This window comes from Micromys minutus, assembly GCF_963924665.1.
Source record: "Micromys minutus genome assembly, chromosome: 27".
Classification (NCBI taxonomy): Eukaryota; Metazoa; Chordata; class Mammalia; order Rodentia; family Muridae; genus Micromys; species Micromys minutus.
The window spans coordinates 33,404,216-33,427,408 of NC_137962.1; the positions used below are offsets into that span (position 1 = coordinate 33,404,216).

At 50.2% G+C, this 23,193-nt stretch overlaps 1 protein-coding gene across 1 annotated transcript; it reads right to left on the reverse strand.

Annotated features, from left to right (window-relative positions):
• Positions 1-670: 670 nt before the first annotated feature.
• Positions 671-22,960, reverse strand: TTC38 (tetratricopeptide repeat domain 38). Its single transcript, XM_080939696.1, has 14 exons — positions 22,868-22,960; positions 22,052-22,129; positions 20,838-20,919; positions 19,340-19,511; positions 16,690-16,863; positions 14,316-14,391; positions 12,678-12,797; positions 10,990-11,049; positions 9,728-9,766; positions 6,716-6,797; positions 5,571-5,736; positions 4,786-4,945; positions 4,497-4,570; positions 671-2,266 (listed from the first exon to the last, which is right to left on the reverse strand). The coding sequence occupies exons 1-14, from the start codon at positions 22,886-22,888 to the stop codon at positions 2,170-2,172; spliced, it is 1,401 nt and encodes a 466-aa protein (XP_080795822.1). The 5' UTR covers positions 22,889-22,960; the 3' UTR covers positions 671-2,169.
• Between the last annotated feature and the right edge of the window lie 233 nt (positions 22,961-23,193).

A 23,193-nucleotide genomic window follows, 5' to 3' on the forward strand; every position in this document is an offset into this window, starting at 1 on the left:
TGGACTGAGGCAGTGATGGTGAGACATAGAAGATGGCCAGCCAGCTAGGAAGGAGTTTGTCCTGACCACTACTCTCTCCGGTGCTCGTCTTGTTATCTCCAGTATTTCTCTAGCGTCTGGGCACTCCCTCCTGTACTCTGATGTGCAGGCCCTCTCTTTTCCCCCAACTGGAGAAGAGTGACAGAGCCAGTCTTAGCACTTCCTAGCTGTCAATATGTCAGATCAGACGCCTTTGGGTAGCAACGAACAGAACACTGGCTTCAAGGTCTGTTGGTTCAAGGAAGTACAGGGGTGGCCCGGATAGCTCAAGAAGGCCATCACGTTTGGTTGTTTTCTCTGCACATCTGCCAGGTCTGGCTCATCAGTGCAAGCTGGCTTTGTTGGACCCAAGATTCCCACCAGCTGGGGATGGTGACCTGCACTGTATCTGGAATTTTAAGGGCCAGGTTTTGCTGACTCATATCCAAGGGGAGGGGGCAGGCCCACTGTGGCAGGCACATTTGTTGTCCAAGCTTAATTAACTCCTATGCCATCTAAAACGTTAAATCCCTGCAACACTGGGACTATCCGCTCGGCAGTAAAACCCACTAACACTTCTCTGTATCGTATCAGTTCATAGTAGATGTTCAGTAAAGCATACCTATAAATTAATAACTATTTACATTTACTCTTGGATTTAAAAAATTTTATTTTTGTTGATGTGTACATGTATGCAAATGCTTACAGAAGCCAGAAGAGAGTATCAGATCCCCTGAAGCTAGAGAGTTATAGGCTTTATATGGGTGCTAGGAACTGATCACTGGTCATCTTGAAGAGTGGCAAGTCCTCAGCCATGGAACCATCTCTTCCGATACATACACCTCTCTCTTTAAATTATTCGCCTGTTCCCAGCAGATTCATGCCTTCTTTCATTGAAGCCTACATGTACCAGCTTTTACAGACAGGTATTCAGTGGAAGCCAGTGGGCGGTGGGGTGATGCAGAGATCACACTTCTTGATCAGAGATTACAGCAGGAAGTAGTGCACTAGCAAGGGCAGGTGCCAAGGGATATGGGGCAAAGAGAAGGCATTGTCACCAGCCCCAGGCAGGGTGGAAGGCGTCCTGAAAGAGAGAGCAACACTGTTTCCTGGCCAAACCATGTATGAACTGGGATCAGGTATATACATCATGGGGGGTAGACTTTGAGGTCCTATACTCAAGCTTCACCCAGTGTGGAAGAGACCCTCCTGCTGACTGCAAGCAGGAGACAGTCTCCTCTTGGATGCCTTCAGTTCAAGATGTAAAACTCTCAGCTCTTCAGCACCATGCCTGCCTGGATGATGCCATGCTTCCTGCCAGCATAATAATGGACTGAACCTCTGAAACTGTAAGCCAGCCCCAGTTAAAGGTTTCCCTTGGTCATGGTATCTCTTCACAGTAATAAAACCCTAACTAAGACAACTGGGGTCTGAGACCCACTCATAGGAGCAGAATCACAGCTGGCCAAGGAAGCCACATCTTTCAAGATTTACTCCAGTGTGCAATTTAAAAAGAAGCCCCAGTTGGCACCACCAAATCCCCCAGGGAGGAAGAAGGCATCCTTCCCCTCATCTTTGCGGATGGTGGCAGTTGCAGTAGCCTGGGACCAAAGCAAATGAGACAGATACCCTCCCCCCAGAAGGAAATGCCTCTGCTCACTGGAACCCCAGGCAGCTCACTAGAATCCTCCCCAGGGGAATAGGACGGCAGGACCGGTGTAGAATATAAGGAAAAGGAAATGAAAAGGTTTCATCAGTTCAGTGTGTGTGTGCGTGCAACTGTGCACGTATACTTGCCGCTGGGCTGACCACACATCTGCCCAGCCTGTTGGGTGTGGAGAGAGCACTTCTAGACCTCCCAGCTCACTGTCTGCCGGCTTCAGAGCAAGAAAATACAATGTTCAAGGCACCTGCAGATAACAGCACTGCTTTGGTTCAGGAGGCTTGAAAATGCATGTTGTCCCTGAGAGAAATTCTGATTGTCACTCAAAATTAACTTGTGTTCCCTATTTCTATCAAACTACTAGTTTGCAGAATTCTGCTCAGGACTAAACTTTATCCTCTGACAAACAGACCCAGCTCTTTCCTAGCCCAACCAGGCAGGCAAATGCCAGGAGGACAGGGCTCAGCTGCAGGCCAAGGACCTGGCGGTTATCGAGGCATAAGATGGACAGCGGCTGCCTTTCGGATCAGCCGCTCGGTCAGGGGTGAGTTGGGTTTCAAGGCGTCACGCTCCATCAGAAGGCTCCTGTAGAAACACACAGAGTGTCTGTTATAGAACCTTCTAGAAGGTCATGGGAACGTGACTGGCAGGAACAAAATGGGTGCAGCCATCTGGACAGCACTTCGATTTTTCCATGAGAGATAAACACTAGAGACGAGGACTCCAGTGTGGGGCTGTCCCGGTGGTTTTGTCTGTCTTAGGGAAAGTCATGGCTCAAGACCTCATAGCTCTGTCACAGTCTAGTGCTAATTATGAGAGGGACACGAGGCACGGTGTCTGGCAGGAAGCCACATGTGAGTCTGGTCCAGGAAAAGCAAACAAAAGAATAAGGATAGGGAAGCCTTAATTTAAAGAAAGGAAGACTAGGCCCAGTCAGAGGTAAAGCCCTGATGTGGTTGGATGCTGGGGTCTCCTTGGCGAGGCTACGTGTTTGGTGTCTAAACTATATGTCATCTCTGTTTGTTTTGGTTTGGTCACACCTCAAAGAGATTAAGAGAAATATGGATTAACAATGGTGTCTCTGTGGGCAGTGAGTTAAGGGGCTGGGGCTTAGTATACAGGGGACCACACCCCAGCCAATGTAGACTGTTAGCAGTCTACTTTCTGCTGTTAAAACAACTTATGTGAGTCTGGGTACTTCATAAAAATTAAAGGTTTTATTTAGCTAGGTTCCAGAGACTGGAACCTAGATGGAGTTCAAGTCCAAGATGGAGGCCCTATCTGGCTTCATACTAGGCTGCTTGGCTGCATGAACAAGGGAGGGAGGGAGAAAAGCGAATGACTGCACGCAGGAGGAGAGGCTAAGCAGAGTGGCTTCGTTCTATAATGTTCTGTGGAGAACTCTAACTGGGGCCCCTGAGAACTTTAGCATCTTCTCAGGGTGGGGCCCACAACCCCCTTCCAGGAGGAGTTCTCATCTTTCCACCCTCTTCGTCTCAACACTTTCAAACTCGGGAACACACATCCAGCTGTGGAAACCAGAGGGGTTTTGCCTGTGAAAGGCAGGGGCTGCACACAGAGGCAAACACTCAGAAGGAACGCCCCACCCCTGCAGTGTCCTTCTCGGCAGCTGCAACATCTCCCACACCTGCACTACCTCACCTGAGCTGCATAGCATCCACTCTGGCATGGGTCATGCTGCACCCAAGAATCTGCCCCCGCTCAACCCTCAGCCCCCTCCTCTCTCCTCAGAGCCCACATTCTCCTTGCTGTGACCGCCTTTCATCCACAGCAGGTCCTCAACCTCTATAGCAGCATGTGAGTTGTTTTTTGCATATGGACGTGGTGTAACAAAAACAGGGACAGGTTTCCATGCCATTCCTAAGTTCAAAGTAGTTCAAATGTTCCTGGCCATCACCTGCACTGCAGAGGGAGTCCAACCTAGCTCCCAGGGCACCTGCCTAGAGCTCTTCTCACAGGGCCAGGACCCAGGAGCCCTCTCCTTGGCAGAGCCAAGGGAAAGGAAGGATAATGGTTAGGGCTGCAGGAATTCCTTTATCAGGTGTCCTGGACACCCCAAGCTTCCAGGTTGCCGCTTTCTCTCCTGAGTAGGCTCACTGACTGAGTGTACTAGGCACTTGGTCTTCCCTTCACACCTCAATGGGATACCCCTATGGTCCTCCACATCCTCACCAGTTCCATCAGCATCCTTTCCTCCTGACCACAATTATGTAACTGTCCGGATGTCTGTGTGTGAACTGGTGTTTTTTCATGGGTTCTGCAAAGCCAAGATCGATATCCATCTACACAGCACTACATCCCACACCCAGACAGGTAGGTAAGAGACTGTAAGCTCCTGGTAGAGCAGATAAAAAGAGGAGACAAGCTGTCACAGGAAGAGGGCACAGCATGTGCCAAGGACTCGAAAGCAGGCGCACTGGCTCTCTGTGTGGCTAAAATGGGAGGTGAGCTGGGGTGGCACTGGCTGGGTGCAGGTGGCATCCTACCACTTGGGAAGCAGAGGCAGGCAGATCTCTAAATTCTAGGCCAGCCTGGTCTATGGAACGAGTTCCAGCCAGGGCTACACAGAGAAACCCCATGTCAAACCTCCTCCCCCCACAAAAGGGGCACTGGCAGTCTCCCTTCGTCAAGTTGAGCCTGCTAATGCAAGAAGACCAAATCCCCCAGCTTGCCTCTGGCTTTCTGAACCCCAAAAGCAGAAGCAATGCATGTCAAGGCAGGTGTGAGCACAGGGAGACCGTGTGCAGGGGGCCCTCCAGTTCGTGCCTGGCTGTGGGGAGGAGAAAGTGCTCACCGGGCCAGATTCTTATGGACTCCGGAAGTGCAGGTGATGGCCGCATGAATCAGCAGCTGGTTGAAGATATCTCTCTGTGAAAGTCAGTTAGGCAAGTTAGGCAACTCGGACCAGGGAGCGGGCTCCCAACCCCAAGGAATCACCAAGACAATCACCACCCTCAACAGCATACCCTGGTGGTAGCATTGAACAAGAATACTCCTACCCCACGGGTACCGACCACCCAGGAGGCACCTGGCTGCTGGGCCCAGCCCTCCTGCCTCTGGTTCTCTTTATTCGGCTGGCTCACCTGGGCATTGCTGCCCCCAATCTGGACAATTTTGTATCGGATCGGCAAGAGGAGTTCTAAGACTCGGTTAGGGTTTCCGTTCTCCGCCTCCACAAAGGCCTGGCACAGGGGCAGCCCAACGTCTTTCGCCAACTGGTGCTGGTAATTCTCCCCTGGGGACCTGTCACCAAGACCAAAGCTCAGTAGCCAGCTCCACAGAGTCCCACCTGGGTGAGGGACCCAAAGTTAGGGCCCTTCACAGCTGCCTGATGGGACTCTGCTAGGAGTACCAATGTAGCGAGAGGACAGGGCTCCCCGTCCCCAGCCTGAGTTCGCCCATCTGGAAAGTGGTGTAACAGCACAGCCCTCCCAGAGAGGTAAGGACTGTGGACAATACAGGCAAAGCCTGGGCATGAACAGCCAGCATTAACATGGTCAACAGGGAATGTGTCTGCAGCAACCTGTCCTTCCCAGACCACCCTTGTCAGCCCAGAAAGTGCCCATTTCATAGATAAAGAAACTGAGGCTCAGAGCAAAGAGACAGCTCTGTGTCCTGAGGACACCCGCTGGACTGCCTGAAGGTCAGACACTCATGAGATGCATGCCCGCATAGGCACATATCTGGGGGTGGGTAGGGATACTCGCCTAGAGGCATGGATAGCCTTAGAGTTGCTCTAACCAGAAGGATCTCACCCTCAGGTTTCTGCAGGAAGGCAGAGCAGCCCCTAGCAGGCCTTGGCTCAGCCTTTGCATTCATTCACCCTCTCGGCTGGGCCCAAACTTCATGGTTTTAGGGCTTTGCATACTGGCTGGCCTCTTGCAGGGTGGTCAGCAGCTCCTGTGTGGTCTGGAGGTCCCGTGCACCCAGCGAGGCCATCAGGAAGTGAGCATCATTGAACAGAAGGATGTGGTCTCGGGTATGCTTCTTGGTCACAGGTAGAACAGCCTGCCACCGCTGGCCAAGGGACACCCCTGGAGAAGAAAAGCCAGGGCTTGGTGTGAGGCAGCAGTTTGCCTTACAAGTGGTTTCTCTGAACCCTCACCCCTCAGAAGCCCATCCAATCTTGTCCTGTGAGAGGCCGGGAAGTGAGTGGATCCACCAAGGCCTATGGTTTACCTGGAAAAGCAGCAACCCGTGAGATAAAAAGATTTAAAAATCTGTCACAGGCTATCAAACTAGTCTTAGCGCCCTGATAGACCTAAAAACCATGTTTTAAATGTTGCCTGTGGTAATCACAAGCCTTGTACCCTGGCTGCTGTTCCAGAGGTCCTGAGTTCAATTCCCAGTAACCACATGGTGGCTCGTGAACATCTATAAGGGATCTGATGCCCTCTTCTGGCATGCAGGTGTATATGCAAAATACTCATACATTAAAGAAAAAAACACATAATAAATAAATTTTTAAAAAGTACAGTGATCCTTGCCTATGAGGGAGAGAGACGTCTTTCCCAGCCTGCCAGACACTTAGTACCCCACCTCATCTCTCACAGAGGGATTCCAGAGCTCCTGTCTTTCTCAGCATCTCTCTGTGGAGCGTTATCTGGACCTCCAGCCTGGGCAGGAAACCAACCCTCTCAGGGCAACTGTGAAGCCCGGGGTGTCAGGCTGAGAATCCTCTGCAATGTCAGAGTTGGGAAATCCTCACCTCCTGTGATCTAGGAAAAGAGGCATCAGCCAGTAGCTGGGCGCCACCTGTGCCCTGAAAGGTCTGCCAGGCAAGCTGTGGGGATGGCAAGGTTCAGAGCCTAAGGCCACCACACCAAGGAGGGTCGGAGAATAGAATAGAGGGCAGTGGAGGCTGGGTCAGTTGCCTTGAGCTGGCAAGGAGGCAGTCGCATAAGCTAGCATGCAAAGCTGCAGCCGGGCTCTTTCATCCCATAGCCTCACCCTCAGGACCAGCAATCATACTATATCCCTCTTTGTGTGGGGACAGCGAAGAGACACAGCTACCTTCCATCTGAAGACGGTAGAGCATGGAACAGCTGTCCACCACATCCAGCATGGCACCACTGGCCTGCAGGCTGGGGAGGATCTGGAAGACAAGGGCCATGGAAGGCCAGGCTCAGAGGGTCAAGTAATGACAGGGCCATCGGAACAGCCAGAGGGAGTTGCCGTCTGAGCCGTGGGTGTGGCCAGAACAGAGAAAGCCCTCAGCAAACAGAAGTGGCAGGCATCATTACCAGCACCCCAGCAGTCAGGAACATCACCCCATCACTTCTCGGCCTTCTGGCTAAGATAAAGCGCAGGACCACAGCTCCAACTAAGGGATTACGCAAGTGTAGATGCCAAAATGTATGAAGGGCACGAATGTGCGTGTAAAAGCATGTGTGTGCGCAAGAACACAAACTCACACACAGCCCACTCCACTATGTACCCAGGGTTAGTGCTGGGCCCTGTCAACTGCCACCCCCAGCCCTGTGCCCGAAGCTGCTCTGGCAGGAAACTAATATCTTGTCTGGTCATGTTTCTAGATTCATCACTGGATCATCTGTCTACACCTCCACCTCAGAACGCACAGTACCGGCCACCTCCATTTCTCTCTAAGAAGCCGGTCATGACAGAAGGACTCCTTAAAGGGACTCCTGTCTAGAAGGTGTTTCTCTGGTGTTCTGACCCCCGCATCATGAGCACTCTGTGCCAAGATTTTATTACTAGGAAAATTTGAGTTTGGAGATATGGCAAGATTCAGGAGTTGGCCAGTAGGACAGGGCCCAGCAGAGTCAATATGCTAATACTGGTACATCCCCACCACAACCGCAACGACCATCACCACCACCACCATCACCACCATCACCACCACCACCACCATCACCACCACCACCACCATCACAACCACCACCACCATCACCACCATCACCACCACCACCACCACCATCACCACCATCACCACCACCACCACCATCACAACCACCACCATCACAACCACCACCATCACCACCATCACCACCACCATCACCACCATCACCACCACCACCACCACCACCACCACCACCACCATCACCACCATCACCACCACCATCACCACCACCACCACCATCACCACCACTACCATCACCACCACCACCACCATCACCACCACCACCATCACCACCACCACTACCATCACCACCATCACCACCACCACCATCACTACCACCATCACCACCACCACCACCATCACCACCACCACCACCACCACCATCACCACCACCATCACCACCACCACGACCATCACCACCTTCACTACTTTACATGTATGAGTTTTTTAAATTATTTCATTTATCTGAGTACACTGTGGCTGTCAGACATACCAGAAGAGGACACAGGATCCCTGATGGTTATGAGCCACCATGTGGTTGCTTTTGACTCTTATTCACTTACTTTTATCTTGAAAATGTCAGAGTCAGGGGCTGGAGAGATAGCTCAGACTCTGCTTTATCATAAAGAAAATACCACATATAATTAATCACTTTTAGAAATTTGTATTCAGGGCTGGAGAGATGGCTCAGCAGTTAAGAGCACTGACTTATCTTCCAGAGGTCCTGATTTCAATTCCCAGCAACCACATGGTGGCTCACAACCATCTGTAATGGGATCCGATGCCCTCTTCCGGTGTGTCTGAAGACAGCAACTCATATAAATAAAAACACATAAATCTTTATTAAAAAATCAAAAACAAAACAAAACTTATGGATAGATAAATTACCTCATTAAGAATATTCTTTCCCCTGACAGTTGAAAACGTGGGATGGGGGGAGGCTGTCTCTGACTGTTGCCTGCCATTGGATCTCCTTCCCCTTGCTGAATGGATTGCCTGGTCAGGCCTCAGTGGGGAAGGATGGGCTTAGTTCTGTATGGGTTGATGTTAAGGTGAGACATGATTGGACAGTGGAGAGGTAGGCATAGAAAAGGCTAGGAAAGAGGAGAGATTGGAGATTCCAGGAGGAACGAAGATGGAGGCAGATGTTTATGTCTCTCTCAGGGCATCTCTAGTTTAATGAGGTTGTTATTTTTTTTTAAGGGTTTCTATGAGACTTTTTATCTCATATAGAAGGGAAGTTTGTATCTTTGTCCACTGGATGTAAGCTTATTGTGTAGAGGGTTTGTGGATTGAGAATTTAATAGATAAACCTGTATGATAAGCTACTGGGGTTTGGAATCATGTTTGTGCCAGGCGGTGGAGGAAAGGAACACGCTGGGACGGTCATATCCACTGGGACAGAAGGAACGGGGCGGGCGGAGTGAACTGCTGGAAAGGGAACCGCATGGGGAGGGAGGCTTGTGGACCATGTGACAGAGTCTGTGTGCTCCGCTCCACACTGGAGCAGTGTCCATGGAGTGAGACCGCGGGGGGGGGGGGGAGTGACAAAAAAATATTAAAAAACCACTTTTTAATATGTACCGCAACAGTTCTGTTTTGACTTGATGTCTCAGGGTGGGGTGGTACTCAAGGGGCTTCCTCTACTCTGAGGAGAGGGGAAGACGTAATGTCAGGGGAGAGACTTGTGAGTGTAGGAGAGGGGGAAGAGGAGGGAGGGGGCTGCTACCAGGATGCAAAGTGAATAAATGAATAAATGGAAAACTGAATATATGTAGAATGTAAGAGTTAAAAAAAAAAAGTACTCATCTATGCCAGGAGGTGGTGGTGTATATCTTTAATTCCAGCACCTGGGAGGCAAAGGCAGGAGGATCTCTGAGTTTGAGGCTAGCCTGGTCTACAGGGCGAGTTCTAGGACAGCTAAGGCTACACAGAAATACCCTGTCTCAGAAAAAAGAAAAAAAAAAGTCAGAGGTTCCTTAGACATATCAGTCTCTAAACGGTCAGCAGAGGCTCCATGATACACAGTCAGGACACGTCCTGTGACAGCAGCCAACCCCACAAAGCCTTATTCCAGAACTGGGGGCACTCTCCTGCCATTTGCCCTGGCACGGATAATGTCAACAGGCCCAGAGGCTATGAGAGACAAAGGTGAAGGCACTTACGTGGTTGTCGTAGATCGTTAGTGCGGACTCATAGTCCCCCTGCAAAGGTGAAGTCACTGAGATTAACGTCTGGAGAAGTCAAAAACTGATGCTTGGAAATACACCAGGAATAGCTGACCAAGGTCCCCAAAGGGCTATGGGCAGGGCTCAGTGGCAGCCCAGTGTGGAGAGGGGAGAAGGTGAGCCAGAAGCCTCTATGTCTTTCTCTATGGTAACAGTGCTGCGAGAAGCACCGTGACAAAGAGGACACTGCCTGTATTCATCACCTGTCCCCATCCCCCCTCGTCCTAGAAGAATTTCTGGTCCCATCTGAGGCCCTCCTCTTATCCCAAACACTTGATTCCACGCCACCTACGGTGATGTTACTAAGAGTGTCTGCCACCATCTCAGATGTTTGAATACTTGGTTCCCAATAGGTGGCGCTGTTTGTGCAGACTTAGGAGGTGTGGCCTTGTCGGAGGAAGTGCGTCACTAGGGTGGCCTTTGAGAGCTTGAGGCCTCACCCTACTCTCAATCCATGTTGCTTTGTGCTTGGATGAGATGACCTTGGGCCATCCAGTTCCTGCAGCCATGTTTGCTGCTTGCTGTAACTGTAACTGAGGCTCTTACGCCTCTGGAACTGTAAGGCAAATACGCAGTTCTCTACAGGTTGCCTTGGCCACAGTGTTTTATCACGGCAACAGGAAAGTAACTGATAAGCCATATGAGTCTTGCTTCCTAAGAGCGAAAGAAAAATGTTTCTGACGAGTACAGCTGCAAAGCTCTTGGAATATGATTGCTGTCTTGCTTCAGACACCATCTGCGCAAGATAGGTTTAAGTCAGCTTGACACAAGCTATTAGTGATTGACAGGGGAGGGCTCAGCCCACTGTGGATGGGACCATCCCCAGGCTGGTGGTCCCGGGTTCTATAAGCAAGCAGGCTGAGCAAACCATGGGGAGCAAGCCAGAAACCAGCACCCCTCCATAGCCTCTGCATCAGTTCCTGCCTCCAGGTTCCTGCCCTGTTTTGAGTTCCTATCTTGCATCTCTTCAATGACTGGACTACAGTCTGGAAACATAAGCCAAATAAAACCTTTCCTCCCGACTTGCTTTTGGTCATGGAGTTTCATCGCAGTAATAGAAACCCTAACTAAGACACCATCTTTTCCACCAACACCCAAAGGTACTGCATGGAAGTCAGACATATAGTGGGGGACTAGGAACTACCGATTCTTTGGACATCTGTGCTGGGTAAGAGAATCCAAATACACAAGCATCCTACCTTTTCAATAAAGTACAGGGCCCAGTGCCAGTAATTATGGCAAGCGAGCATATCGGAGTCCTGCAGAAAGAAAAAAAAAGGATGTATGAGCACCTGTGGGTTGGGTCTATAGTTCCGCTGGTATCCTGCATGAACCCCTGGCTTCAATCCCCAACATCGGATAAGCTGGGTACGGAGGGTCACACGTGTGATCCCAGCACCAGGAAGGTAGAAACAGACTCAGAAGTTTCGAGCTGGACGGGGGAGGTGCTCGCTTGGCACCGTGTTTGTTGGATAAGCATGAAGACCTGAGTTTAACTCCTGAAACATCAGGTAAAAGCTGAACCTGATGGTGTGTGCCTGTAATCACAGGAGGGTTCTTGAGGTTTTCTGGCCAGCCAGTCTTGCATAACCAGTAAACTCTAGGTGCCAGGGAAAGGCTCTGTTCATAAAACCAGGTAGAGGGCACCTGAGAGGTGACAATGTGGCTTCCATATGCACACATATGTATGTGCATTTACATTCACATACCGGTGCATCTGTATGTGTGCAAACACACACACACACACACACACACACACACACACACACACACACACACACAGAGTTAGGGTAATATTTGTGTTCTGGGGGAAGAATGTGAAGGAGGGAAGCCAGGCCAAGTCATGCTCCCCACCCAGATACTTCCTATCCACAAAAACCTTTCAGTATCTGCCTAGGGAGTCCCAGGGAAAAATAGCTTCTCTGGCTTTAGGTTCTTGGTACACCCCTAGAATTTTCCAGACCCTAGAGTCTGGGTATCTTTAGAAATGCCTCATGTTCATAATCCTCTCTCTGTTAGTCAGCTGCACCTGGAACTATACCTAGAGATGCTGGGAACTGGCCTGGCTGTCAATCATAGTCCGAGCCCAAAGAACTGCTCAGAGGGATGCTGGAGGCCACCCCATCCTTCCTGATCTCTAAAGTGCTAAGCATCTACTACTCAGTGCCAGGCTCAGGAAAGAGCTTTCTGACCTAGCCAGTGATGTCCTTTTATCCTGCTGTGGCACAGAAGGCAGGGCAGCAAGGACCCATGGACAGGAGGCCGGGTCATGTGCCAGAGGCAAGCCCAGAGGAAACAGGTACACACAGTGAAAGAAAAGCTACGACAGCTAGTGGGCCAGGATAAAATGGCCTCCAAAGGAGACCAGGAACAGGGATGAGTAAAGGTGGGAATAGGGAACAGAGACTAAAGCCTCAAAGTCAGGCCACAGAAAGGGTCAGGCTAAGCTCTAGGGATATGAACCATCCTAACCCCCACTTCAGTCCTGTATCAGTGTGCCATCATTCCATCAACCTGCCTCTTTCCTACACGCTGCATCATGTGTTTCCTAAGGCCACTCCTTGAGCAGAGCCTTATGTGGATCCTGCTGGCGGCAGCAAGAACACATGCAACCCCAAACCTCGAGCATGCCCACCCCTGCTGGGCTCCTATATCCCCCCAACTCCCTTATCTCCATTTCTTTCGCAGCCAAATACCTCAGGCAGAACCCAACTATACAATCACTAATAAAGCCAGTTCCTTGGCTGTCAGGGATGCCTCCAAGCTGAACCTAAACTCTTGGGGAGCTCAGTCGCATCTGCAAATCCCATCTAGCAAGCCCTGGGGGAATTCCAGCTGTCAGACGGGATTATCCAGCAGATGGCCACCGCCAAGACTCAATTCGTACCTTCCAGAGCCCTTCGGAGTGCTGCATGAAGTCTAACCCATCTTTGATCTCTGCTCTCATTTCATGTACGTGGGCCACAGTGTGCACCGACCACGCATCCGTCGGCTCGATAGATAAAGCCTACACAGGGCAGGAGGTAGAAGGACAAAGGAAACAGGAATTAGCCTGGTCGCCTGGGCCCAGCAAGAGCAAGGGTGGGGACTGGGCTCTAACTCAGAAAAATTACAGCCCCAACACCAGCCCCAATTTCTATGTGTCTTGGGGGTACCAATGACACGGCAGGCTACTGAGGAGGGCATCTCTGCCAGTCTCACAGATGAAGAAAACTGAGGCTTAGGAAGGCCAACATTTGCTTCCTGGATCATCGGCAATATGCTACCCAAGAGCCCTGTGCCTCAGTTTCCCATCACGGCTTTGGGGTTGCTTTCCAGGCTATGAGAACAGTGTAGACTATTGCATCTTCTGGTGGTGAAGGACAGGAGCTGGCCCCTCCCACCTATAATCAGGAGTGATCACGCAAGTAGGCTTCCTGAGTTAGGGGCAACTGGTTCTAGTGACACTGTTGTTCGTGACGAAATTGACTCCCGAGCTTCATGGTGAAGCAGAGTTCGTGAACTGGTTCTCACCTTCTTGTCCATCTACTCATGTTTATTGAGCATCTACTAAGTGCTGACCTGAAGCAGACAACTGGGGCTTCCTGCAACCCCATCTCTGGCTTATGCTCAGAGCCCCGCAAGGAATCCCAGCTCCCTTAGGCCTGCTTTTTCTGGTGCCTAGAACTTCAAGTACCTCCACACTGGCCTGGCACCTACTGCAAGGGTTTCGGCAATGTGTCCCAAGTCGTCTACTTAACTGGAGCCCTTGCAAGGTTTCCTGGAAGACTCTGGCTCTCAACCTCAGGTGCAAGGGGCTCCAGGCAAGCATGGCAGTGTCTCCTTGCACCCTGGTTTCTACTCTTGCAAGGACAAGAGCAGGAGAGAACAACTTCCAGGGCCAGAGCCACCCTGTGCCCAGGCCTGTCACATGACCCTGTACCCAGGCCTGTCAGTCACTTGGCCCTGGGTCCAGGCCCACAGGGAAGTTTCCAGCACATCCCAGCAGGAAACAGAACACAGGGACCAAAGCGAAAACATCTTCATAGGTTCCAAGCCGGCTCCACCCCTCCCACTGGTAGGTACCCCAAGTGATGAGTGAAAACTAAGGGATAAGCTTGTGGGCAGGATAAGGAGCCCTCCACTCAGGGCAGAAGAACATAACAGGACTAACCTAGGAAACCTTTATCTGCAATCTCCACCCATCTCAAGCCTCGGGCATGGCTAGACCCAGTGGAAAGGTGTAATTCACAGAGGAAGATCCAAGGTTTGCACCAGGCCGGCTTAGCCCTGTGGCTCTGCAGCCAAGTGGGGCTCATGGAAGCACAGAGCCAGCACTCTGGGTGGGGACCACTGAGCCTCACTGTCTCCTCCGTTCCAGGACCTTGAGAGGATTAAAGGAGTACCCAACAGGTAGCTGCTTGCCCTAATACTAGCTCTTCCCCTGGAGTGAAGACACTCCAAGGTAGGGAGGCAGGATTGCTTGGTCCACATATGAGAGGCCATACTCAGATGTGCCTCACACCTTGAGAGGAACCCCACTCACCTCTTTGGCAAGCTTCTGTGCCTCGTCATAGAAGTTGGTTTCCATCAGTCCGAAAGAATAGATCCCTTTCACATAGCTGAAAACACAGAAGAGACTTCAGTACCCAAGGACACAGAGAGGAACAGGTGGAATGGAGCCCCCGTACCCCCAAACAGGGTCGGCTAGAATCCTCACACCCAGAGCTTGTGTGTGATCGACTGTGTTTGGACACAGGGTGTTTGCAGAGCGAATGGAGGTGTGATGTGGTGGGAAGCAATCTGATCACTGTTTTCCCCTTTGTAAGAAGCCAGTTTCAAGGAAAAAGAATTCTTGCTGGAACCCTGATTCCCCTCGGGCCTTCAGGGAGCTGGACAAATCTGCACTGCCATGAGCCACCAGCAGGGGGCAGGCATGAGATAATGACCTGCTCCAACCCAGAGAGGAGCTGAGGTCTTTTCTGAAGACAAAGGAACACCATGTTCATTTGTAAGGTCCTCAGCCTTCTTAAAGCTGCAGTCCTCATGTTGTGTGACACCCCCTCCCCAACCATATAACTGTCTTTGTTGCTACTTCACAGCTATAATATTGCTGCTGTTATGAATCGTAATGTAAGTATCTGTTTTCTGATGGTCTTAGGAGACCCTGTAAAATGGTCATTTGACCCCCAAAAGGGTTGAGACGAGACCCACAGACTGGCCCAGAGGCACCTTCCTGGGAAGCTTGGTGTTATATGGGTAGCTCCTCCCAGGCTTCTATTGCTCTGTGCACCACTCTTAACCCAGCCTGGAGGAACCCACTTACCAGCCTGCTCCTCCCCAGACCCAGATTCCAGGGCCCTGTTTGTCTGGTTCACCCTCCACTCTGGCCCACATACTCTAACTGACTACATCTACATGCATTTCTCACCAGTCACCCAGTCACCGAGCCCCAAGATGGTTGGTCATAGGTGACAGAGGGGCGCTATCCTGTGTCCCTCTAAGACAGAGCGGAGACAGAACTGTTTATAGTTGTGGCATGGTTCAGTCCTTGGCACATGCCTTTAATCCCTCTGGCTGGAATACAGCCTCCCCCATGTACACACATTAAATCCCAATGAAGGTAAAGTTAGTTTGTAGAAGGCAATGCCTATGAAAGTGATGTGTAACTGAGTGGCAGACACAGTGGTAAATCAGAGAAAGATTTGATGGAGCAAGATATGCTCAATTCTCATGAGAGGAATGGGGAAGCTACTTGAGAGAGCAATGCAGGGGAAGTGGGGGAGGCATTTTTACTGGGAGAGTCTTAACAGAGACAGGTTGAAGAGAGAACAAGCCAGACACAGGTAGAGACAGAAAGAGTCAGAGGAGATGGAGACAGAAGATTAGAGCAGACTACCAGAGTTACTATGAGACCAAACAGAGCAATTCGGTCAGAGCCCAAGAGAGAGGGCATGGGGGAGGGACAGATTGAATCAGTCAGCTTGGAGAGGAATTTGAGCCAGAGCAGCTGAGTTGAACCTGCCAGCCAGAGTTCAGAAAGAGCCAGAGAGGGTGAGCTTATTCAGAAGTAAGTCTCAGAGGCTGAGTATTCTAGGTGAGGTCAGATTGTCTGGAGGCTGGAAGCTTCCAGGGCTCGGTCTAGGTTAGCAGGCAGAGGCAGTAAGCTTTGGAACAATAAATACTACAGGAAAATAAAAAAGTGACTTTTACAAAGTTTCCCAATAATGTGGGTGGGTCTTGTTTAATTAGGTGACAGTCATAGAGAAAAGGTCCTAGAAAGAAAAAGACACTCCATCTTCCTTCCAGCTGCCTTTAGATATAAACAGGAAGTTGAGTGGACTTCTGTGGGACTTTCCAACCTGTTACCCTGCCCTACAGGTTCTAATTTGCCAGATGCTACCTAGGCTACTCCAGAGAGCACTCCTTTCTGTCATAGCAACTGGTATATCCAGAGGTCACTGCTCTAACCGTCTTGAAAGGAGAGAAGGATGTGGCCACAAACCTTTGGCCCTAAACAGATAAACAGGGAATAGCCAGGCCTCATGACTCATACCTGTAATCCCAATATCCAAGAGGCTGAGCTGTGGGCTTCCCATGAATTTGAGGCCAAGCTGAGTTACAGAATTATACACTATCTGACAAATAACAGAACTAGGAATGGATACAAACTGTGAGTATTAAGCCTTGGAGAAGATAATCTTAGGAATGCTTGTCACTGCAACAACAAAAAATCCTATCTGACTGATAGGCAATTGGTACTACCTCGTTCACAGGATGGAATGAAGATCAAACAAAGGAAAGGAAGCCTTTTAGATTAGCAGCAGGGGTCTCGTTATTGGTTGAGGCCAATAGAGTTTCTGTGCTTTTAAGGCAGAGGAGAGAAACTGAAGATGATGTAGTTTCTTAATGGCATGTACCTGCTAAGGGGGATGTCAGGTGTCCAAAAGGGGTAAACCCGAGCCACGGAATCTCGCATCTGCTCCTGGTAGCCCAGGTAAAAGTAGGCATCATGGGAAAACTTCAGGGCCAACATGTCTGTCGGGTGGTCCTGGAGAATCTGTTCCCAGAGATCACAGGCTTTGGGGAAGTTCCTGGAAGCCAAGAACAGACTGAGCAAGAAGTTCCCATCCACAGGGAGTGGAAAGCCACCCTGTGTCACTAAAGCCACCCTGTGTCACTAAGCCACCCTGTGCCACTATCTGCCTGAGCTACTTTACGTGATTATATCTGGGGCTGGGAAGATGGCACCGTGGGTAAGAGTGCTTGGTGCGCAAAACCTGAGTTCAAATCCCCAGCAGGGGTACGCTTCAGGCATGGCCACACTCCTGTAACCCAGTGCTGGGGGCGGTGGAGAAAGAAGGACTTCCGGGGTTTGCTGGCCATCAGTCTGGCTGAGAGACCATGAGCTCACACTCAGTGAGGAACCCGGCCTCGAGGGATGACAGATGGAACACTTGGCATCCTTCTCTGGCCTCTGAGTGTCAGGGCACATGCATACCTCACCAACACAGACATGTGTGCGCATGCTATAACGTCCCTCCATCCCCCACCGCCGCACACAAAGAGAAATAAAATGATAAACATAAAATGCATAAAAAATGAATTCATAAAATGTATAAAAAATGAATTATAATTGTACGTGTGTGTCGTGCATGGGTCACAAAACTAAAAAGGGGAGCAATGTGAAGGGGGGAGGAAAGAAGGCTGAGTAGGAGAGTTCAGGGAGAACAAAGAAGGCTAACACCAATTACTTTGTATACGGATAGCCATTAGTGAAAAAGAAAAGGTTTCCAATTAAGAAAGAGAAATCCCAAGCCTGGAGGTGCATGTCATTCAGCCCAGCACCCCAGAGGCAGAGGCAGGAGGATCTCTGAGTTCAAGGCCAGCCTGGTCTATAAAGAGAGTTCCAGGATAACCAGGACTGTTACACAGGGAAACCCTGTCTCCCCCGCCCCATACACACACCCCAAAAATAATTCCATCAAGAGCTAGGGATGTACATGGAGTTTGTGCACTACGAAGGGCTCTGGAGTTCGTTCCCAGTACTGCACAGAAAAAAAAAACATGTTATAGATGTGTGTGTGTGTGTGTGTGTGTGTGTGTGTGTGTGTGTGTGTGTGTGTCTAATTTTCTATGTTAGGCTGTACCTCCTAAGATGCAAAAGCCAATGAGAAATTTCACCCTCTCATTCAGCTTCAAGAAGAAAAATAAGGAAACTGGAGAGATGGTTCAGTGGTTGATAGCACTTGCTGCTTTTGCAGAGGCCCCAGGTTCGATTCCTGGCATGCATAGTGCAGCTTAGAACCATCTGTAACTCCAATTCCAGGAGACCGCTCCAAGTCTCCAGGGGCACCAGGGATACTAAGTGGTACACAGATATACTTATCAGCCAAACACTCAGACACAAGATATAAAAACAAAGAAATCTTTACAAGAAAGAGAAAAACAGGTTTGTCGGGTGTGGGTGTGTATGCACATGTGGAGGTCAGAGGTCAATATCAGGTGTCTCCTTCAGTGGACCTCTCCCTTATTAACATAGTCTCTCTCTGAACCCGGATCTTATCAATTCAGCCAGATAGGTGGGCCAGTAAGCTCCAAGGATCTGCCCGCTCCTCCTCCACAGCCTGTGGGTTACATACAGTACACATCACCATGCCTGGCTTTTTGTCTCGGTTCTGGTCATCTAAACTCAAGTCCTTTAACCTGTGTGGCAAGTACCTTATCAGATGAGCCATCTCTTCAACCCAGAAAAGGCTTAACCAATTGCCAAGGACAATTTATCCCAACACCACGAGGCACCCAAGAACTCCACTGAGTCACTAGAAACGCTGGGAGTTTCTTGGTCAAAGCCCCTGAGACTTCTCATAATCAGCCTGACCTATCTGCTCTAAGGACACCTCGTCTGCCCATGCAGAGGGAATACCCTGAAGGACTGTAAGGATGGAGGTTAGGGTAGAGAGCTGACGCACACAGTGTGGGAACCCTGAACATATATACCCTAAAGACTTGTAATCTGAAGGCTAGGCATCCTAGACTGTGCTGTTAGGAAGTAGAGCAACCTCCCAGAGTTTGGGCCTGGTAATGATATTAAATTAGGCCACTGGGAGCATGCCCTTGAAGGGTAGACCTTGGGCCCTTCTTCATTTTCCGGGTTGCTATGAGGTGGATATATTACCCATAAAGCACTGCCTTGCCATAGCCTCAAAAGCCATAGGGTAAGTTCCCATAAACCTCTGAAACCATAAGCCAAAACTAACCTTTCTTCTTTATATATTTATTGTCTCAGGTACTTTGTTACAACAACAGAAAGCTGATGAATCCAGCAAGAAGCAAAAGGGTCAATTGTTTCCTTCTCTCTCCTGGGTGTTGTGATTAAAATAATAACCATGTTAATGAACCACAATAAGCTATTCTGAACCCTAAGCCAAGAACCCTTGCTAAATATTTCTTCATTCAGCATTCAATTTGGGGCAGAGCAACAGGCTGCTGAGACGCCCACTCAAGCTCTGAGACATCACCGTGCACAGGCTTAGAGTCCCAACCTCCCAGCCCACGGGGAACCCTCACCCCTTGGCAAACATCTCCACAGCAGACACATGCAGTCGCTCCCGGCACGTCAGAGTCTGGGTTCGGGAAAGCTCCACCATGGTCTTCACAGACAGGTCCAGGTCTTTGTCCAGCTTCACGGAGGTTCCCGTGCCAACGAGCACAAGGCCGTTAGAGATGGCAAGGCCCATGGCTGACAGAAGATTGGAAAACAGCTGGTCACCCAGCCCAGCCCAGCCCAGCCCAGCCCCACATCCCACGAGGTTCGCTATCAAGACCTGATAGGAGCATCACTGTGTGTGAGGTCATCATCAAAACAGGGAGCTCAGCTCTGGCCTTCAGCAGGTAGCAGCTGCTGCGGTACTTCTCAAGTAACTAAAGTTATTTTTTTTAACTGAGCTTTCTGTTGAACGCCAAGATCTGAAGTACTTCCCTCTGCCCTCATGAGCCTGGCAGAAACTGCGAACTGGTTCGTCAGCTGGTATTACCACTAGAAGCAGCCTGGGCCTCTTGGGATGGCCAGTTAGTGCTGATCAGAGAACAGAGCCAGCAATCCCTGAGACCCAGACTCCAATCCTGTCTTGCCTCGGCCCTCACACATGATGATGTAGTGGGTAGTTCTTCCTGAAGGTGTGAGGCTCTCTACCCATGCTTCCCAGCCTCGTCTTGAGATAGAGTGCCCCCTAGTGTGCAAAACTAAATCACTGACCCTGGCTTGGCAAAAAGAACCGTAATACTAAGATACCTCTACTCCAGCTATGGGACCCTGCTCACAGCCTGAGAGTCAGCTAGACTTAGGTCTGTGTGTCACTTTCACCGAGCCTCCGTTTCCTCATCTAAGAAGTAGAGGTGGCATTTTACATGTCAAATTGGTGATAGCTAGAAAAGAGATCCAGGATAGCAGTCCTCAATCTGTGGGCGTAGCCCCTTTGGAGGACGAATGACCCTTTCACAGGGGTCACCTAAGGCCATCAGAAAGCCGGTGTTTATACTAGGATCCGTAATAGGAGCGCACTTAAACAGTTATGAAGTAGCAATGAAATCATTTTAGGGTTGGGAAACGTAACACACAAAACCACATTAAAGGCTAGCAACACATGAAAGGTTGGAAACCACGGACCTAGAGCCTTCCCTAGAAATGGCATCCTCACAGGAGCAGCCGTAGTTCCAAATACAAAGGTAGCTGTCATCGGGCTGGAGAGATGGCTCAGTGGCTAAGAGCACACTGACTTGCTCTTCCAGAGGTCCTGAGTTCAAATCCCAGCAACCACATAGTGGCTCACAACCATCTATAATGAGATCTGATGCCCTCCTCTGGCATATCTGAAGACAGCGACAGTGTACTTATATATAATAAATAAATCTTAAAAAAAAAAAAAGGTAGCTGTCATCATTCCTCACTCTGTGGGTATCAACCCAGCAACTGTCCTCAGTGTGTCCTCCCAGCCAAGTGACAAGTGAATCCCTACAGTTAGGGAGTGTAGCAGGTGCTTCTCTTCCAAGGGAAAGCTTTACTCACCAAAGGTTGGATCTGCTGCCCTGAGCTTTGACAGGCAGCCCTCGATGCCCCCAAGACTCTTGTCATTTGTCCACTTGACGTACTGGAAGGAGAAATGCAGAACCGATCTGTCCTCGTGACTCTTAGTCTCAGTGAGGACATGTATCTCAACTCAGATTAATTAATTATTGGTCAGGGGTGGCGGAGATCAATATCAGTCTCACACAACTCTACTGCTGAGGAAGTCCCAGACCTGAGTTAGTTTTCTCTCTAGATCACTGAGCTTCTTCTGGGTCCTAATTCAAAAAGAGCTATAACTTAGTGGGTCTCCTAGGAAGAGACTAAATACACATGATTGAATGACACTTCCTAGGCCTGGGGATGCTCACTGCTAGCAAAGCACTGTGAAAAAGCAGGCCCTTCTCAAGAGATGGGGTGTGGCACATCCCCTTCTTCCGCACTAAGGGGAGCCCCGGAGTCCACTTACACAATTCCTGCTTTATTTCTCTTGGAAAAAAAATCCTTAATTGGGCATGGTGGTTCACACCCATAATCCCAGAGACTGAGTCAGGAGGATTGCTGTAGGTTCCTGGCCAGTCCGGGCTACAGGCAAAACCAGCGGAAAGACTATGACCCGTGTTCGTGACAATTAGAGATTCGAAGGTCAGAAGATGGAAAGGCCAGACTTTGTTTTCTATTTGTGTCTTCAGACACAGGCACACCTTGGCTTTGCCTCTGATGTAGTGGGTAACGTCTGACTCATCAATTCAATTCTCTGAGTCTCTATTACCCCATGTGGCAAGAAAGCTTTGGACCTTCCTTCTGAGACCCTGCCCTCCCTCCTATAAGCTCCCATATCCTATATGGTCTTGGAACTATAGGATATTCACTGGTGTGGAATGGGTGGAAAGCCTTGGTCCAGCTAACTCAAGAAGAGTATCAGAACACCTCATGCCTTTGTGGCAGAGCCCACAGCAAACCCTGAGCAGGCCACAGTGGGATACCTGTGGAGACTCAACATTCTCAGGTCCCCTTGTGCATCCACTGTAGTTTACCCTTGGACTGGGAACCTAGGGGACAAGGCTGCTGGGTCTGGCAGAGACGCTTCCCTTATTGTTGGACCTCTGTGGCGAAGGGCAGCTCTTTACTGCAGTGGGATTTACAGACGATTCGCCAATCAAAAGCCTTCCTTAGAACCCTTCAAGGAGGTCCATGAGTCTCTTGGGCTGGCATACCTGGGTCAAGGTGGCATCAAACAGCTTGCAGGCTTCATTGCTTGTGGTTGACAGTGGGAGCCCAGCATCCTTCCACGCCTACACAACAGGGAAGGAACACTGGGTTTTCCTGGGCTGAGCCCCCAAGTCCTTGGTTACTACTCTGTAAAATACCCTTAGAGGGTCCAATGAGGTGAGTTCAAGTGTCAGCCAGAAGGTAGACAGCAAATGGGAGGATCATTACCAGGTGTGGTAGGAAGCCTGGCCCCGGGTGGAGGAGGTCAGAGTTCAAATGTGTAACTTGTCTGGCTTGTCATGTGCACTACCTCCCAATACCTAGCATCTCCTCTCCCACTGCTTGGGAGGAGTCTCACCAAGTCTGCAGTTGGAAAACCTTCAGATTACTATGGCTGCCCTCTGTGACCTTATGACCGTCAGGGTGCACAGTGCCCGTGTCACGCTTGCGCGTGGGACGTGTCCTTAAATCCTGGCAAGCAAAAGGCTGCACTTTCCAGGACTTGGAAATCAGGTGGCTGTGGCAAGTTCACTGACTGCTCCTACCTTCATCTTTCTGATCTGAAAAATGGGCTCAAAACCCGGGCCCTGAATGACTTCAAATGAACCGTTCCCTGGATTCAAACCCAGTTCGCAAGCTTCCACCGGTGCATCTGACTGGGAACCACTTCGGAGTCCCCTCCACCCCGGGCTGCATGTGCACAGCGAGCCCAGGTCCATATTCCCTGCCTGACTCCGGGTGACCTACAGGTTTGAGCTCGACTGTTCTGCACGGGGCCAACTCCCAGACGGAGGAGGACCCAGCCGAAGCGGTGCGCGTACCTGGCAGTCTCGCAGTGACATGATTATGGCTTTGTTCTGAAGACCGAGAGCGCGGGTCAGAAGCTTTTGGAGACTCTGAAGCCCGCTGGGGAAGTGAGGGTATTATTGATTGCGGAAGGGGGCGGGGCGGGGCGAAGGCGGCCGCACTATCCCGATCTCTCATTGGTGGCTTGGGATGCACATGCGCAGATCAGGGCCAAACTACTGACCCTGGAGATCCCTGGTGGGTGTGAGAGGTGTGGGTGTGGGTGTGAGTGTGGGAGGAAGGGGAGGAGAAATGGGTGGGGGTAAAGTGGATGGGCGGGTATACTCGGTCTTATACCCCA